General features: G+C 45.9%; 1 protein-coding gene across 1 annotated transcript in view; it reads right to left on the minus strand.

Annotated features, from left to right (window-relative positions):
* Nucleotides 1–13,384, minus strand: part of BAZ1B (bromodomain adjacent to zinc finger domain 1B) — a 769,492-nt gene extending 756,108 nt beyond the window's left edge. Inside the window, exon 1 of the mRNA XM_069614785.1 lies at nt 13,048–13,384. Within this exon, the coding sequence (XP_069470886.1) occupies nt 13,048–13,166 (119 nt within the window). The 5' untranslated portion in view covers nt 13,167–13,384. The remainder of the gene's footprint in view (nt 1–13,047) is intronic.
* Nucleotides 13,385–18,438: the final 5,054 nt, after the last annotated feature.

Genomic DNA, 18,438 nt, shown 5'->3' on the forward strand with positions numbered 1-18,438 from the left:
TTATTAGGTATTTGGTTACTTGCCCACCCATTGACTGCCGTGGGCATGCTAAAACCTAAGGCCATTCCCACCACCCCCTCTTCCAAAAAACAACCTACTGGGATGTCTGAGCTACTTTAAGCAAGTCCCAACATTAAACTTTAAATTCGAAGTGCATGCCAGTGTTTCTTCAAATCAGTCTTCTGCCAATTCATTGTAGTTGTTAACGAGCTATTGGTGTAATAAAAATGTCTTAGCCAGGTCGGACTTGGCACTTCCTTTATAAGCAGTATGCGAGTACTGTTAAAAACTGGCAAAGCCAACAGTTCTGGCTTGTGTATAGTTATTTAGGAGTTTGCCAGGCACCACCCATTACACGCACCATTTTGCAGTTGCCACAGTGAATAGCAAATGCCTTTCCCCAGGTCTACACAAGCTAAAACTGTTGGCATTGCCAATGCTGGTTTAAATTTCATACAGCTATCCAGTCCTACGCTCCATTGAGAAAGGGTTAGTATCTCTACCCCACCCAAATTCCTTGCAATAGCCCTCTTCGCCATCAGAGTGGTGTTAAACATTCTATCCTTCCTAGAAGCAGCAACACACCCATCTAGCAGGACCAGCTGAAGGTAAGCCTTTAGGCTACATCCCATCAACCTCCAAACCGTGCACCAAAAGGCTTGCGTAGGTGCAGCCCCAGATCCAAGTGAAAAAAATGCCCAGGTCAGTCTGACACATAGGGCAGTTTGTATTTTCTCATCCCAGATCTCTGTAGGCGTGCCTCGAGTAGTAGACGTGTGTAATGCTTTAAACTGGGAGACATTTAATTTGAAACAGATGCCCACTTCCTTCATTGCCCCAATATCTTCTGCTTACTTAGCACGCATATTTCCCAGCGAGGGCTATGATACTCCCAAAATAAAACTTATAGTGCTAAGGCTTCTGGCTTGCCTTTCACTTTAGATTATAACCTCTGTCCAGAAGAGGGGATTATGGTAAATCATAACTCCCCTTCAGCGACTGCATCTGCAAATACTTAAAACCATCACACCACATCTCATCTGGACGTGGACTGCTGACCAGGTAGGTGCCCCCTTACCCCGCCATCTTGTGGCCTCCCAAATCTTTTTTCACCTGTGCCTAAAGCACGGTGAACGCACTCGGCGTGTCGTCCCTCTCCCCTTTCCCAACCCGCTTCCTGAACCTCCCTCTACCCGCCTCCCGGCCCTGATTGGCACACCACACCCTCATCAAGGACACCGCAGAGCAGCCCCCTGCCCGTGCAGCCCCCGCGGCTAAGGGCCCCAAGGCCAAGGGCGGCTCCGACCAAGATGTGTCTGCAGGTGTCCGCAGGGGACGCCAGGGAAGCCAGCAGCTAACAGACACCAACAAAAACTGAGTGTGGCATGGGTGGGGAGTAGAGCAATCGCTCTACTCCAGAAAACCCCTGCCACTCTACCTTACCTCCAAATAACAGAGTGCCATAATATTAGCATGTCCACACTTAGAATTGTGAACATTAGCCTGCGTCACGTCCGGACAGAATCGTGAATGTTAGCATGTGCCCTCTTAGATAGAACTGGTAAATATTAGAATGTGCACACTTCAATAGAATTGTGAACATTAGCCTGCGTTGCATCTAGATAGGATCTTGACTGAAGGATAGCATGCCCGCACCTACATGAAACTTGAAGGTTAGCATGTGCCACACCCAGAACTGTAAACACCAGCCTGCACCACATCTAGATAAGGCTGTGAATGTTAGCATGCCCACACCTAGATAGAGCTCTAAACATTGGCCTGTGCCGCATCTAGATAGGATCGTGAAGGCCAACAAGTGGCACACTTAGACAATACTGTGAATGTTAGCATGCAAAAGGTCAGGTAACCCACTAACCAATATAACCTCAAACTCTGCATACTTATCTCACTCAAAAACTCACACAACCATTTCTCGCACCACAAGCCGCACGCACTTCACAACACTGCAACACATAAGCCAGAGCAACAGCACACGCGGACTGACACCGATCCAATACCCGCACCAAAGCTCAGCACCCGGTGTCTACCGAGTTGAAGCTGCCAACAGAACACCACTCCTCTCACTATCCTACTCCTTTTCTTCACCTTACTAACCCATCCCCCCTTATCGTTTGCAGATCCACCAGACCAATTCCGTTGGTGACGGTGCAAATACCTGTAACATCTCTTATTACCATCTCTCTCAGCAGGTCACAGTTAAACCTGAAATGCTCTTAGATTTAGTGATGCGAATGCCTAAACGTCTCCACTTGTAGAGAGCCCATCCCACATTCAGCAGGCAATTCTCCTTCAAACAAGCAGCCAACCGACTCACCCCAGTGTATTCTCTACCAGCTATGGTCTACATATTCTTTGATTATCCTCATCAACCTTGGGATAGACCTGGCAAGGTCACCAAGGTGTATCAATAAATCTTTAGCATACAAGATTATCCACGCCCTCCCAGAAGGCCATACTAAACCAGATCAAATTGGGTCAAGACATACCCATTGCGCTAATGGTTATAGTGCGAATAGAATGGGTCAAGGATGCCCCTGCCTCGTCCTGAATGCATCTCTCCAGCAATTACACAGATAAAGAGCGCAGGAAAGAACCCCAGCCTGGACACACTGGCCCAGTATAATCAAGTAGTGAATACATTCCAAACTGCCATCATCAATCTACCCATTTCAATAATAGAATCAACAATGCACGTTCTAATACCAGCACAGTTTAAAATCTTAGCAGACTGGATTATTTGCTAAGATTGCAGGGCATAGACAAACCATCTGTAACATTCAGTCATCTGTAACCATCTGTAACAGGGATGCAACTTCCAAACAAACGTTCCCCAGGACGGGCCCCCTGGATTCCAACAACATCCCCATCTTTCCCTCATTCAGAGGAGCAAGTCTCCAAGATCATATGCGACCTGAAACCTACCTCATGCCTCGGTGACTGCTGTCCAGCAGATGTCTTTAAAGACTCCCTGGAGCTACTAGCCCCTTGAATAACTAAACTCATAAACGTAACTTTTGATGAAGGTGTAGTCCCGTCCTCCCTCAGGGAGGCCTGGATTACACCCCTACTAAAAAAGGCTAACGCAGATCCCCCCCTTACTGGTAATTATCGACCTTTTACTAATGTGCCATTTGTTCTTAATATTATGGACAAACTAGCATACTGGCATCTACAGAAGCACATCGAAGACCACCATATCTTATGTTCCCGCCAATCAGGTTTTAAGCTCAGCACAGGACTGAAACCGCCATGTTCGCCCTTAAATCCACCTTGGCGGGCATAACGGACAGAGGTCATCCTGCCTTACTGATGCTTCTTGATCTCTGCGGCCTTCAACCCGGTGGATCATTCTCTACCAGTGACATGGCTGAGAGATCGTGCATTGCTCCCACCAGGCATCTCCATGGTGGCCATCATTTCTTGGCCCCGGACTGCCCGGCTAGCAGTAGGTGCAGAAAGCGCTCTACCCGTACCCCAAACATGTGGCATCCATCAGGGCTCCTGCCTGTCGCCCACCTTGTTCAACATATACATCAGACCCCTGCTCGACTTGTTGGATGCCCTGGGTGTGCAGTATACGAATTATGCCAGCACCCAGGTCGTCCTTGAGCCAAGCGGGAAATGGGAACTGGATTTAGCTGCCATAAATAAGATATATGACGCAGTCCAAGCATGGATGGCAAACAACTCACTTCAACTGTGACAAGACTGAGCTCTTGATTGTGGCCTCCCGAATCCATCTAAACAGACTAGCCCCAGCCCACACCAAGTTATGCATCGGGGGTAACATCAATGTGTCTAAGAAAGGTAAAACACTAGAGGTTGGGGGCGTGGCTTGGAGCCATGGCGGTCGGAGTGGCTCGGTGAGAGCTCCCGGCTGGTGCCACGCTGACAACTGCAATGCCCCAGTGAAAACAAAGTTTCAACACTTATGAGCGACGTCGCCTGGTGGTGAAGAGTAGTGGCAGGTTTTGATCCGCTCTAGACTCTCCTACGACATCCAGAACGGCAAATTCATCTGATTTGAGGCTGAAGGGAACACAACATTAAACCAGGCAATAAAATGGCGGACTCCTCACCAGTCTGGGACTGTCTTAAAGGCTGACTGCCCAAAAATAACCAACCCCCTGGTGCAACACAGTGGGCGACCCTCGCATCATCTCTACCCCTTCCTGAGGTGGACTCCCTTCCCCCTTTCTCCCGTGTGAAAGGGCCCCGGCGAGCAACAGTACCAGCGCTCTCAGCCAGCCAGCATAATACTGTCTTGGTCCACCTCTACAAGCTCGCAGCAGCCGCAAAAGCAACAAAGGCACGACAATCACCGGAGACCCTCCAGGCTGCAGGGTGTACCATCCCGCAAGGTGACATCTACATAATCCACCCTCTGGGGTAAAGCAGCGAAGGTCCTTCACACTCCCACCCGTTCCCGAAGCAGACTAACACCCCCGCTCCCCAAAGTGAAGGGGCTCCAGAGAACAACAGAAGCAGCCCTCGCAGCCAGTCTGCCCGCACACCCGCTTCTCTTCGCCGACCCTACGGCAGCAGCAAATCAACGAAGACAGTGCATAATGGAGGTCTACCAGGTGGGAGATGCCTCATTCCGCAGTGAGGCACCAGGACACCAGACCAGCAAGCTCTTGAGCTCAGCAATGGCGGTCCACATCGAGGCGAGCGATCCTCTGCCTCCACCAGCGATCCTCTGCCTCCACCAGATCAACGCCGGACTCTCTCTGCACCTGTTCCCACGATCCCATCAGGCAACAACGAGACCAGGGGGTAGGGGGGTTGGGGGCTGTTTCTTCTGCTTCCCTGCAGAACTTGGAGCGCTACCCAATCCAGGGACCCGAATTACATCCAGGCGGCCGTCAAACCCTAACGCTGGGTCAGGCCAATTAACCAAGAGCGGCCCGACTTGCCCAGCACTCCCACACCGGCGCCCGCACCATCCGACAGCGGGGCCCGCTGGATCAATGTGGCATTCCACCTGCGGAAGGGTGCCTCCAGCCCGGGAATGCGGGACCTTCACCCACCACCTGCAGTAAAATCTGGGTGGAATGGTGCTGCGCCTGTCTAGTTCCAGACCAGCCTGTCGGGAGTGCCGCGACCAAGAACCGGCTTCTTCCACACACAGACAAGCTGGAGCTCACTGCCCCTGATCCAGGATATCCGATTCCCTCAAACAACGCCAACTTACCGGACCAGTCAAAACCCAAACAAGATAAGGCGGCACCTGCCGCACCTCTGGGTGGTAGCCCTCCGGCCAACGAACTCCAGCGCACTGGGGCCCTGGAGGCGCACACAAACGAAGCCCTAGACACTTACAGGAACTAAGCAGACACGCACCGGGCGCCTACGAACTGCATCCAGCCACACACTTGGGTCCCTTGGTGCGCCCGGCAGCCCTGCCGGTCAGTGAAAGCCAGCCTGTCCAAGTAGGCCCCGAAGCTTCATCTGACGCTGGAGCTTCTCCGAACTGCTGGGTCCGGCTGCCCCATTCCAGCGGTGGAGGCCCTGTACTGCTTCGGGAGAGGGGGGGGGGGGGCGACACTCCGTCCCACCGCACCCCTATATTGACTAGCAGGTGCTCCAGAATTGACACCCTATAACTCGGGAGCCGAGAGGGGACCCAACCTGGCGTGAGAGGCACCCCACACAAAGGGAATCCCAATCTACTGGATCTGCGAATCTAAGCTGCACCACGATCTGAGCAAGAAAGACGCTGTATCAACTGACCAGAGAGAATATCACAACCAGGAATCTGCGAACCAACGGGCCCCACAACATTGAGGGAAATCAGCTGGTTTCGACCTCAAAGAACAGACCATACTCCACATCCCAAACTCCAGCAACAAACGGATTCCTGGTACTGACTGAGCAGAGCGCTCTCAGAGTGTCGGTGGGTCAACATCTGTCGGGGCTCCCGGGACCTCCCACCACTGAGGGGTGCTGGGCTCGGCATTACCCAAGCTGAGGTGGGAGTACCGACTACACAATCTCACTCCCACCCCCCCTGAATCTAGGAAGAACACACCGCAACACAGTGTCGAAAACCCGCAAATCAACCAAACAGACATTGCAGCACTTAACACCCATGGGGGAAAAGCAAAACGAGGCAAACGCAACGACCGTGGGACAACAAGCAACCCGCCTGAAAATAGCTCCAACATGACGTCTCAAACTGTCACGAAAGCAGACTTACAAGAACTCATCAGCCCTCACCAAGGAATTTCAAAAAGGAACTGAGGAGGTGAAGAGCAAGATCTCATCGCTTGACAAGCGAGTGGGGGAAATTGAAGCTCAGACGGAAGAAATTGAGACCACTCTGTACGACGGACAGAATTTCGAGATCGGAGAGGGGGCAGACCGGCTCAGTGCTCTGGAATCCAGGTGAGAGACATTAGAAGCCAACAGGAAGATACAGAAAACCGATCCAGGCGCAATAATATCCACCTGCTGGGAATCCAGAGGTCGGTCTCCGACTGAGAACTTGGAGCCTACGTAAATGACCTGTTCCGCTTTAGCATAACTCTCCCAGATGATTCCCCACTAGAACTCGATCGAGTGCACAGGACAAGATCCAGACAAAGTTCCTCCCCAACAGCAGATGTGCTGGTGAGAGTCCATTTGTATATGCTCAAAGAAGAGAATGCAGGAAGCCAGAACGACAGACCGCATCCACTTTCGAGATGCATCGATCTCCCTATTCCAAGATTTGGTGGCCTCCACACTGGCAAAAAGAAAAGCCCTCAAGCCTATGACCGAATGGCTCAGAGAGGAAATTATATACCAATGGAATTTCTCTACCACTCTTGCTTTCACATGGGAGGGAAAACCTGACAGATCTTCTCTCCAAAAGAAGCTGAAACGTTCATGAACCCTGAGGCAGAAGAGGGGGATCCCGATAACTCAAAGCCCAACTAAGAAAGGGCTGACTGTGAACCTCTACGATCCTGGTGCCGGGTAGAGGGCTGTTGCAGAGTGCGTGGCCCCCCCTCCAAAGAGCAAAAGGCAAAACAATCGCTAGAAACGGCCCTCTGCAAAGCCAAATTCTCAGTACACGCCATACTTATCGGCCTGGTTAACCCAGAACTCTTCACCACCAGTCCTCCTGGAATCTACACAAAAACCAAGGGATCTCCTAGAGACAATCATACAGACTCTAAAAGCTAATTCCGGAGAACCAGGGGGTTAGACCACTGCAAACACCAGACCGCCAAAAGAACCAGCGAAACACAAGTCCGCACAATAGCAAACTCACGGATACAGGAGGCAATGTTGCCCCTAGCCGTATTGGTGGCATTGGCCCAGCCAGTTGCCCCGTTGGTAGAAGGCTGGACCGGAATACCTGTTTTTTTCTTTTCCGTTCATTGCTCGGGGGACAGGGGTTGAGGGAGCGAGGAGGCATCAAACAAGAGGTACAACTTACGGGAAGACAAAACTCAAAACAATCAGCGGAAGGAGCACCAAAGGACCTACAAAATACCAGGGGCAGACCAACCACACTCACTAATCAGGATACAAATGACCCCGCTGGATAATGAACTTTATTACGACCTGGAACGTACAAGGACTAAACGCCCCACGTAAGAGGAAATCCGTGGAACACAGGCTCTCCCAGCTGGCGGCTGATATCGTCGGCTTACAAGAAACTCACCTCCTAGCAGCATATGAAAAACGAATCTCCTTCCAGCGCTACCCAAGACGCTACTTCGCCTCTGCAGAACAGAAGAAAAAAGAGGGGTGGCCTTTACTGCTAAGCCGAGACCTGCCACTAACACAAATCACAGTCATGAGACCCAGAGGTGTGTTATATTCTATTGAAAGGCCTCCTGGTCGAGTCGAGCTGCCCATTACCCTAGCAGCAGTCTATTGACCGAACAGCGTGCCAGGCCCCTTTCTCCGCAATCTCCTACCCATCAGTACAGCCTTTGCCGAGGGACACCTGGTAATTGGAGGCGATTTTAAGCAAACACCGGACCCAAATTTGCTATGCAATTCTGTCAGTTTGCTAATCAAATGGACACTTGTGTATCAAAGATAGCTATTTAAGTTGCCCACTTCAATGAAAGCACAGCTCGCCTTGCATTCGTCTCTTGCCCCTCTTATTACTTCAAGTCCTAATGGAGAGAGTGCAGCAGTAATCATCTCCTCCACTCTTTAGTGCTAGGCAAGATTTTCTTTTTCAGATAATTGCAAACCCAAAATAATCGGTATGCTACTTTTATTAACCTTTCTATATCCTGTACGGCAAACACCACTGTGCGTCAACTTTAAATATTTTTTGAAATACATCCATGCAATTCCATTCCTAAAAAAAAAGAGTTGTTACATAATACATACCAAGAATATTGATACTGTATCATCTCCATGCTTTACAGTAAAGTTTAGATTAGTGTATCTAAATTTCATTGTCAACTAGATTTCATTTTGTTGGGGAAGATGCATCATATTGAAGAGTCAAAACGAGCGAGCTCTGGAGGCCAACTACAGTGTTTGTATTGCAATAGATATGTAGATGCAAAGTTTGGATGGACTATTGATCACTACTTTGTGTAAGGATCTAGTTTGCTTTGTGTGTTCATTATGTAAGAGGAAACAAAGACTAAGAGTGGATAGAGAACTTAGCAAACTAGCTGTAATATTGTAGTTTGCGGTCATCTCAATTTCATGGTACCTGGGATAAAGCAACTGGGTGAATATTTAGAATGTCAAGGAGTATGGGCTCGCTAATGGGTTGAGCACCACTTGCAAGATGTATGCAACCGGCGGGTTACAGAACTAGGTTTGCCATCAAAAGCATTTGATCATGTGCATTTTCAAAAGTGTTGACTCGTCAATATGATGCATCTTCCCCAACAAAATGAAATATAGCTGACAATGAAATTTAGATACACTAACCTAAACTTTACTGTAAAGCATGGAGATGATACAGTATCAATAATCTCATTATGCATTATGTAACAATTACACTTTAGGAATGGAATTGCATGGCTGTCTTTTAAAACCATATATAAAGTTGACACATATGGCGTTTGCCAGACAGGATATAGAAAGGTTAATAAGAGTAGCATCCTGATTATTTTGGATTTGCAATTATCTGAAAAAGAAATTCTTGCCTAGCACTCCCACACATGCCTTTAGCACTTAAGAGTGAAGGAGACGATTACTGCTGCACTTTCTCTCCATTAGGACTTGAAGTGAACAGGGAAAAGGGGGGGAGCACAGAGGGCAAGAGGGAAATGCCCCTCTTGCCAGGTGAGCTGTGCTTTTGTTGAAGTGTGCAACTTAAATAGCTATCTCTGCTACGCAAGTATCCATTTGATTAGCAAACTGACAGAATTGCATAGCGAATTGCTATGCGACACTGCCTATTTTATGCCTTGAAAAGGCTTTTAGACTTGACAGAGGATAGATACAGTGGTGCCTTACCGTTGGTTGATTGGTGAACCAGGAGAATAAATCTTTACTCGCCCCCTCATCTAAAGTCTTTACTCTCTCTAATCTTTACTCGCCAGCCATCAGCCTGATGACAGTACGAGGAAGTAGGTGTAAAATGAGGGCATTCAAAGAGTCTAAAAATGTTCCATGTAGTAATACATGTGCCCTATACTCCCAAGTCCAATTTACTCTTACTCCAGTAGAGTAAGCATGTATCCAGCACCTGACCCATATCCATAGAAGCCCTAATACAGTCTGGTTATTTTCTGGGGCATTAACCACCTTTGCTGATTGAAAGTTCTCCACTTTTTGCCGCAAAAAGTATACATGGCAAGTTATGTAGAGGATGGGAGTCTCCCTCTGCCTTTTGTCTGGGGCGCTGACTGGGAGCGGAGGTAAAAGCAGCAAAAAAAAAAAAAAAAAATTAGGTAGTGTCATTTGGCAAAGAATTGTTGGGAAACACAGATACTTCTTTTGCCCTGTTGGGACGTGTAGTTCTGGATTTATAATAGGACCACCCAGGACTACAAATCCCAAATTCAACAAAAACTGGGCTAGAATCCCTAGAATGTAATGGAGCACGTGTGCATCTCTTGATGCATCCCCTGCCCAACCTGCAAATACACAAGTGTGATTATTTCCTCTGGAAAGGTAGGAAGTATCCGAGCAAGCACCTCAGATATGAGCTTGTAAAAATCTGTGTTCCTATGACCCCCACATTCACATTAGTGAGATACCTTTTATTGGACCAACTGAAATTATTAGCCAGTAATAGTACAATGCAATCGCTTATGAATGCTCAGACCTCAGATGTATTCGAAGTAGCAAAAGGAACCAATTAAAACTTCAAATAAAAAACACACACAAACACACTTTGTTAGATGAAGCTTGGTAAGGCCATGTTATCTACATAAGCATACATCTGGTAAATTATCAAACTAACAACTGAACATTATTGTTAAGGAGCTACAACTAACATTTGGCAGGAATGAAGAGCATACATTTTTAAGTGAACTCCCTTCAATCGCATACAATCAAGAAATTTAGCACTGTATGACCAGAAAATCAAAGTCCTCTACATGAAGAATAAATAATTGAAACAAACCTAAGCAATGTTAGGAGATGCAAAATATGTCAACACATCTGCACAGAATCCACCATAACAACCGAACACAGATGCAATGGACACAAAGCAAATCACCCAATGATGCATGGAAGTTTATGGCCAGGAAGTGCCAGAAACTGAAATAATTAATCTTCATAGATATACAATCGAGACTCAAAAACAAACACCAGAGAGTCATCACTTCACATAATATGGACACATTATACTGATCTGCCTTTGGAGGCATTGAAAAGTAGCTTACAATACAAACGCTCAAGAAAGTGTGAGCTCACGTACTTGCAGATGCTCAATCTAAAAAAAGTAGATCTGAACATAGAATGTTTTCGGACACTATAGCCAACGACTACCAAGGCAATCAAACAGTGCCAGAAACCACCCTACTAGTACTAATCCCACCAACAGCTGTGGGACGTTGTTCAGGGCCCTTAAATTAGTGAGATGAAAAAACTTCGACAATTAAATGAATCAATCTGAGCTGTCTAAGCTCAACTGGTTGGCAACCATTAGCGAGCATGTGGAGGAAGCAAAGAGAACAGTGTACTTGCACCATTCACCCACAGGTAACTTATCTGCCACATTATATACAAGCCATTATCAAGCTGACAAAATTAAACTTAAAGCAGTATCACTAACATTGAAAAGCATGAACAATCTAGTCCCAAATATCTAATAGACGGTTCAAAAGAAGAACTTTCAATAGACCTACTAGAGAAGCATATACCAGCCAACTAGTGGTGCCCCCATTGCAACTGAGCACAGCCGGAGGCAACAGCTTAACTGTCAAAGCCGCCCAGTTGCAAAACTCCCTCCCATCTTCCTTAAGATCCGACCAATCCTATCCACACTTCAGACTTAACTGCATTAAATGGCTCAAAGAAAATGACTTATAACTGACTAACACTAGGACTCTCCATATCTAACCAGTCTGTTAGACTGCAACTGAACGCATACCTACATGCATATCTCCTGCTTACTCCACCCTGCTCTCTAACTTTCAATGTATACACCTATGTGTACAAATACTTTTGTATATAACCCTGCATTTCATCATCCTATTGTTGTCAATGTACTCTGTAAATACTTGGAATGTGTAACTAACTTGTAAGCTTAAAGAATTCTTGAACTTGCGCCCGGATGCCATCGGGTGTAGCGCGCGTTACAAAATAAAGAATAGGGCCCACGTAGGCATCACTGAAAAAGATTGTGTTGTGGTCACGTATGCAATCAATAAACTTAAGAATTGAAGTCAATGGTCAGCCCTAATACCGGAACACATGCTTACAATGGACTTGATATGTTGGCATACAGTGATGCAAAGCACCTTTAAGTTAATTGAAAGATGAACTGCAACAGTGAGTTTTAAAAAAAAATCCTTTTAACATCTATGGATTATACGCGCAATATACAACAATAAAGTTGTGTTGGAAGTCTTCATTACATTGTATGTATAGGGTAAACTGACTTTTTTTTTTTAAATTGATGTTGGCTGCTTTTGCCCAACTTTACGAGCTTATCAGAAGCAACACCTGCATGATTGTGTTTATTCTTCATACGATACACCCAGCAAGAATTTTTTTTCAATGTTTTGCCAGATTCATGCCTCTAAATAATGTGGCCCTCACGGGCCTGCATTCCATGCATACTCTTGTTTCACCAGACAAAGTTGAAAGTGAAAAGTCTTTCCTACGAAAAAATAATATTTGTCCAGTGGGAGTTTCTTGGCTACTCATTAGCTCCAATACCATTACTTGGTAAAGAGGTCTTTGGGACTTCAAAAGTTAATGCATTGTACCAGTTCAGTGTAATACTTTGTTAGGCCACTAAAAAAGTGAACAAAACAAAAAGTGAAACCACGGCAAAAATGACTAAATTACGCTAATAAAATATCTTAACAATACTGCAAGATAAAAATACAAAAACACTTAGCTTAAGAAAACCTAAAAGGCCCGTGTCCAAAACAAGGTATTCAAAGTATCGCAGAAACGTAATAGATCCAAGCACTGGCGTAAAACAGCTGGAAAAAGTATTTAACCTAAGTCCCTCACAAGGACCTGCTCATTGAGTAAACTGTCAAACTATATGCGCTAAACGAACTGGGCAAGACTCCACAGTGTACCACCAGTGAGATTGCTGCCGTGCAGCTCCTTCGATGTAGACAAATCGTAGTAACTTATTACGTTTCCTCTAAATGACCCCCACCCGCGTGCATTCTGGTGCCAACCACCTGTGCTATACCAAGGGACAATTACTATCCTTTAAACTCTTCTTACGATCTCCCACGCCCGGTACAGTGCACTTTTTGGAAGATCCTCGTAACGTCTCAACTTACAGGTGAACATGATAATTAACCATTTCATCTGTGGTGGACGAACTGAGGAGTAGTACTTACTCCAACAATTCGTCATGTTATCCCTCCCATTTAATTTCCCTCCTGGTGCCCAGCCACTTTCACGAAAGGATACTCCTTGCTCTTGAAGCTCTCTTTGCTGTGCTCAATGGTGTAGACCTCCTCTCCTGGAAGCAGGGGCTCAGTCAGTGGTTTAGCCAAAGGGAAGGGCTTCCGGCCCAGCATGGGCGCCATCCCGGTAACAGCAGAAGCGGGGCCTGGCTGGTACTGAGGCTGGAGGTCAGGGTCTGAGCAGACCGCTTGTGACAGGGCCCCTTGCTAGCTCAAGGTGCGCAGCTGCAGGTCACTTCTGTCTGGCTCTTACTCCCGGGAGAAGCCGTGGCTGATTATTGAAAAATGGCGGGAGATACAGCCCCGCCGGCAGCCCCCCTTTCTTCAGCCGCTACCGCACTAACCTACCCGCTCCCAATCGGCCAGAACCCGCCTTGCGAGCGCACAATTGGGCACACGTCATCTATTCCCGTCCAGCTATTGGCTTACGTGGTCATTGTCAAATTAGGATCCGCCTATTTGCAAAGTTTGGTTGTCTGGTGCAAGTTTAAGTGCAGCCGGGTTGAAAGGTCACCTTAAATGAGCATAGTGTTTATTACAACCCGTTACATTTTTTGCCTTCATTCCTGCCACGTTGCTGTGTGGAAGGAACATGGAGGAACAGAGCTGCAGGTGACCAAAAAGGGACACACTGTAATTTCCACGGATGGATTGTAGATTACGACATCTGTCACCGGCTAGAAGACCAAGATGGCTGCGCTTTGTCTGCTGCTTTCTCCCCCCTCTAGCTCTTAAAGGGACAGAGGCCACATTCGGGCACCTATGAGCACACAGTAATCTGGACACCATGCCGCTGATTGGGCAGGTATCATATGTGACATACCGAGCTGTCAAATTGCCCCACGTGATAAGGTATGAGTAGCTCATCGGGTCTTAGTTTTTCTACATTGCATTTTGCGGTTTGTAGTCCTTTATATATAAACGAATGATCAAAACAGTATGTTCCAGAATTTAAAGAAATAACTGCCCACATGAGCATCGGTCAACTTTAGAGCCCTATACAACATCAAGCACGACACATGCCAACATTCTGAAGCACCCAGGAAGGAGATTTCGTCAGAGAAATCGGGAGAAGTCAATCTTCCCATAATAATACATCGGCATTAACATTATTTCAGGCAGGAGAGCGTGAAAAAGACTGTAGTGACTTTAAATGAAGCACTGCACGTGAGGAGGTATGAAGTATTTAATCTGCCAGGTAACTCAGGTACAATATACAATATGCAGCAGCAAGTAATGCACAGTTCATTAAAGACAAGGGTCTACAATGAGTCACTGCTGTCGGGTGACAAGGTGTCCTGAGTCTTAGTGGGGCTTTCTGCTGGAGTCCTGTGGTGAGTACACGCTCTTGTCCTTGCTCCTGGGTCAGTCTGCCGCTCCGCCGGCTATGGCTCCACATACCTCCCTTTCTTGAGCAACATGGTCCTACTCCATCTCGAAGTCCTCGTATTTCGTAGGTCTTCTCGCGTTGAGTTGAGGGCGCCTCTCACCCAGCGGTGGACGGAACAGCATGGTCTTGGTTACTTCCGTCCTGCCTTGGGCTTGTGGCGTGACAACTTCTTCACTTGACGGTTTCTTCTCAACTGGTGTGCTTTCACCAAGATTGTTCTCCATTAGTGAGTCTTGTTCCAATTCCTGTTTGTGGACTGTTTTTGGTTCTCTGGTATTGGCTGATACTTCTTTCGCTTCTAGAGTCCGCCTTCTTAATTTGGCAACTCTTTCTAGATTCTATTTTCTTCCATCTCTGGTGCATATGTGGTTGGTTTCCTTGCTAACCACTTCCACTTGTGGGCTGCACTTGGATCCTGTCACTTGATCCTTGTGAGGCAGCTTTATCTTCACAAGATCCCCTTCATTAACTTCTGTTCTAAAGGTCGCCCTGCGGGCATCACTGAGGGCCTTCATCTGATCTTTGTTCTTGTGAATCCTCCACACCAACTCTTTCATGTCAATGGTGTTGTCTTGCCTAACTCATGATAGCCACGGAGGGACTAGTGTGGATGCAGCCCTCCTCCCCCTCAGCATCTGAAACAGTGACACATTGGTGACAGCGATTTGGGTCAGTAAATGTGCTGCTATGGCTTCCCTTGCTGCCTGTAAGGGTACATTCCTGAGGCTGCAGCCAATTGCAGAGCCCCCTTGATACATTTATTAGTTCTTTCCACAAGTCCATTGACTTGTGGATCGTAAAGGCTCACTTTGATCTGCTTAATATTATGCTCTTGAAGGACTGACTCCATCTCTCTGGACACAAGCTGAACACCACTGTCCGTGACCAACTCCTTTGGCAGGCCTTCTAATTGAAAAATGGTATTGAGTACCTCTATGACAGTTGAGGTGGTAATGTTGGGTACAAATTTCACTCCAACCCATTTGGATAGGTAGTCCACTACTACTATGCCGTACTTGTGATCAAATAGCATGACATCCAATGGTCCTATAAAATCTACTCCCACTGTGTGCCACAAACCATCAGTAGTCTCTGTGGGAATTAATAGGGCTTCGCAGGTTTTTAGCCTCTTGTTGCCGTGCAAGCACTCATTGCACCTTTCCACCATAGTCCTTATGTCTTGGTCCATGCACGGCCGGCCACCAGTACGATTCTCGTACTCTGCGTCTGGTCATATTGCCGCAGAGGTGGCCAGCATGCGCTTTGCATAGAATTATCGTGCACATACCAAAAGGGGGTATGATCTGATCTCTTCTCATTATCAACCCATCGGCTTCATATATATCCTCACTCGCTTTCCAATACAGTCTTATTCCTTTGGGTATGGTTCTTTCGTTGGGCCAGCCTTCTCAGGCCGATTCTGTGTTTTTCTTAAGTATATTATCCTTAGCCGATTCTTCTCTCCAATGGCTCTCGCTCATCACTAGGAACTCACTTCTCCTCAAGTCATTTACTAACGCTACTATGCATTCATCTCGTAGGAAAGTGGTGGCTAGTTTCTCACGCTTCAAAAGGCACGACATACAGTCCGCTTGTGCATTCCTCCACCCTGATATGTATTTTTGTATTTTATTTGATTTTAAATAGCACCTTACACCAAAGCACTGAACATAAGAGCAAAAACAGTACAAATAATGAAGTAAATATTTAAAAACACAGAATATTCCAGCAATTGCAGAAACCCTAATTAACCAGATGAAAGAAGGTAGAATCGTAGAGCGACCCAAAAAGATGAACAGACAGTAATAGAGCAACGAGAAAGTGGGAGTGTATTCCCGTTTAAGGGTGCTTAGAGAGAGAAAGAACGAAAATGAGATTGAGCACAGGGGTGGCGAGGGACTATAAAGAGATTATGAGAAGCAGAACGAAGTGAGCGAGAGGGAAGGTAGAATGAAACAAGCGAAGAAAGATTGAGGGAGCAAGACCATAAAGAGCTTTAAAAACGAAACATAACATTTTTTATTTTAAACAGTGATGAAAAGAGAGCCATCCAAGTTGAGGCAAAGAAGAAGAAATAGAATCGTAAGGAGCAAGCAAACAAAGAAAATGAATAGAGGCATTAAATACAGATTTCAACTGAGCTAAACGAGATATGGGAAGTCCAAAGAGTGCAGAGGAGCAGTTGAAGAGCCGTGAAAAGATCAAAGCAGACACCAGTAACTTTGTGGCTTTAAAAGTCATAAAAAGACAGGCTTTCCGAATGTTATACAGATGAAATCGACAGGAACAAGCAAATAATGAAATGTGAAGGCTGAAAGAAAGATCTGAGTCAAATAAAAGACCTAAGTTACGGGCCACTGATGAAATAGCTATCTGGGCCGGAGGGAATGATATGGAAGAAGGTAAAAGAGAGGAAGAAATAGTAGAGGAAGGAAAAAAGTTAATCTCTGTTTTTGCAGCATTAAGAACTAAGAAATTATCTGACATCCATGATTGGATGGCCAGTAAACAAGCACTAAGTTTATGATGAATGTCATCAGTGAAATGTGGAAATGAAAGAAAAAGTTGTGTGTGATCTGCGTAGAAGTGATGTGGGAACCCGAAAGAAGAAATAACCCCAGCTAATGAAGAACTATAAAGAGAGAAAATAAAAGGACCAAGCCTTGAGGAAGACCACAAGTAAGTGAATATGTTTCAGAGGAAACCCCCAACCAGGAACCCGAAAAGGTTCTCTGGGATAAATATGATTCAAACCAAACTAAAGTAGAACCAGAAAAGCCAAAAGAAGAAAGAGCAGACAGTAAGAGTGTGTGATAAACAGTATCGAACGCAGCAGAAAGATCCAGAGGAGACTGTTTAGCATGACGTGCAGAATGCAAGGAGCCCAAAACAGAAAGAAGAGCAGTCTCTCAGTAGAGTATCCTGGGCAAAACCCAGATTGAAAACAAGGCAGAATAAAATTTCCGAGAGATAAAAGTAGAAACTTGAGTATAAACCACTCATTCGAGAAATTTAGAAACATATGGCAAGAGTGAAATGGGACGGACATTGGAAGCAGAAGATACATCAGCAGGGGGAAATAAAATTGTAAGATAAGAAACAAGTAAAGGATAGATTTTAGATATGAGTGCAGATGGTATAGGATCCAGTGGAAAGGAAGTAGGGTGAGTACGGGCAAGGAGACAGAGAGTGTCTTCCTTAGTAATGGGAGTAAATACAGTACTCATTTCTTTAGGAGATACCAGAGGAGGAGCATAGAACAAAGAGCTGACCGGAGTGCGAGAGGATTCAATAGCTGATTGAAGAGAAGAGACTTTAGAAGTAAAATAAAGCACAAGATCTGTATTAGTAAGAGTAGAATTAGTTGAAGGATCCGGAATAGGAGATGAAAGTAGACAGGAGAGAATTTGAAAGCGGCCTTTAGGATGAGAGGACTGTGAATGAAGTGGATCAGGAAAATAAGATTGTTTAGCCGAGAGAAGACAATTATCATAAAGAGCATGACAAGACACATAAGAAGTGTAGTTCCCTGGTGTCTTCTGTTTTAACCAGCATCTTTCTAAGAGCCAGAGGATGTGTCGCATTGCGTGAAGATGGGGAGAGAGCCAAGGTTGGGGGGTTTTGCGTGAGGGGTGAAATGAAGGAGGATGAAGTGAATCAAGAGATGTTGAAAGTGAAGAGGAAAGAGCACTAGCAGCTTCATCTGCTGTCAGATTAGAAAATTAAGCTTGAACACCAGTTTAGAATTACTAGTAGAGATAAAAAAGCATAGTATTGAACTTACATAGGTCACAACGTAAGTAAGAAAGAGTTGCAGGATGAAGAATGCAAGAGGGAAGAACAGGAGAAGTCGAGAACAAAATGAGATGATGGTCTGATAGATAGACCGGAAGAGAAGAGACAGGAGATGTAGAAATAGCAGAGGTAAATATAAGGTCTAGACAAGGTGGACGGTAAATCAATAAAAATGAAATAGAAGATGTAGAAGAAACAGCAGAAAAAATA

Source organism: Ambystoma mexicanum, chromosome 9, assembly GCF_040938575.1.
Source record: "Ambystoma mexicanum isolate Mex_15411 chromosome 9, UKY_AmexF1_1, whole genome shotgun sequence".
Classification (NCBI taxonomy): Eukaryota; Metazoa; Chordata; class Amphibia; order Caudata; family Ambystomatidae; genus Ambystoma; species Ambystoma mexicanum.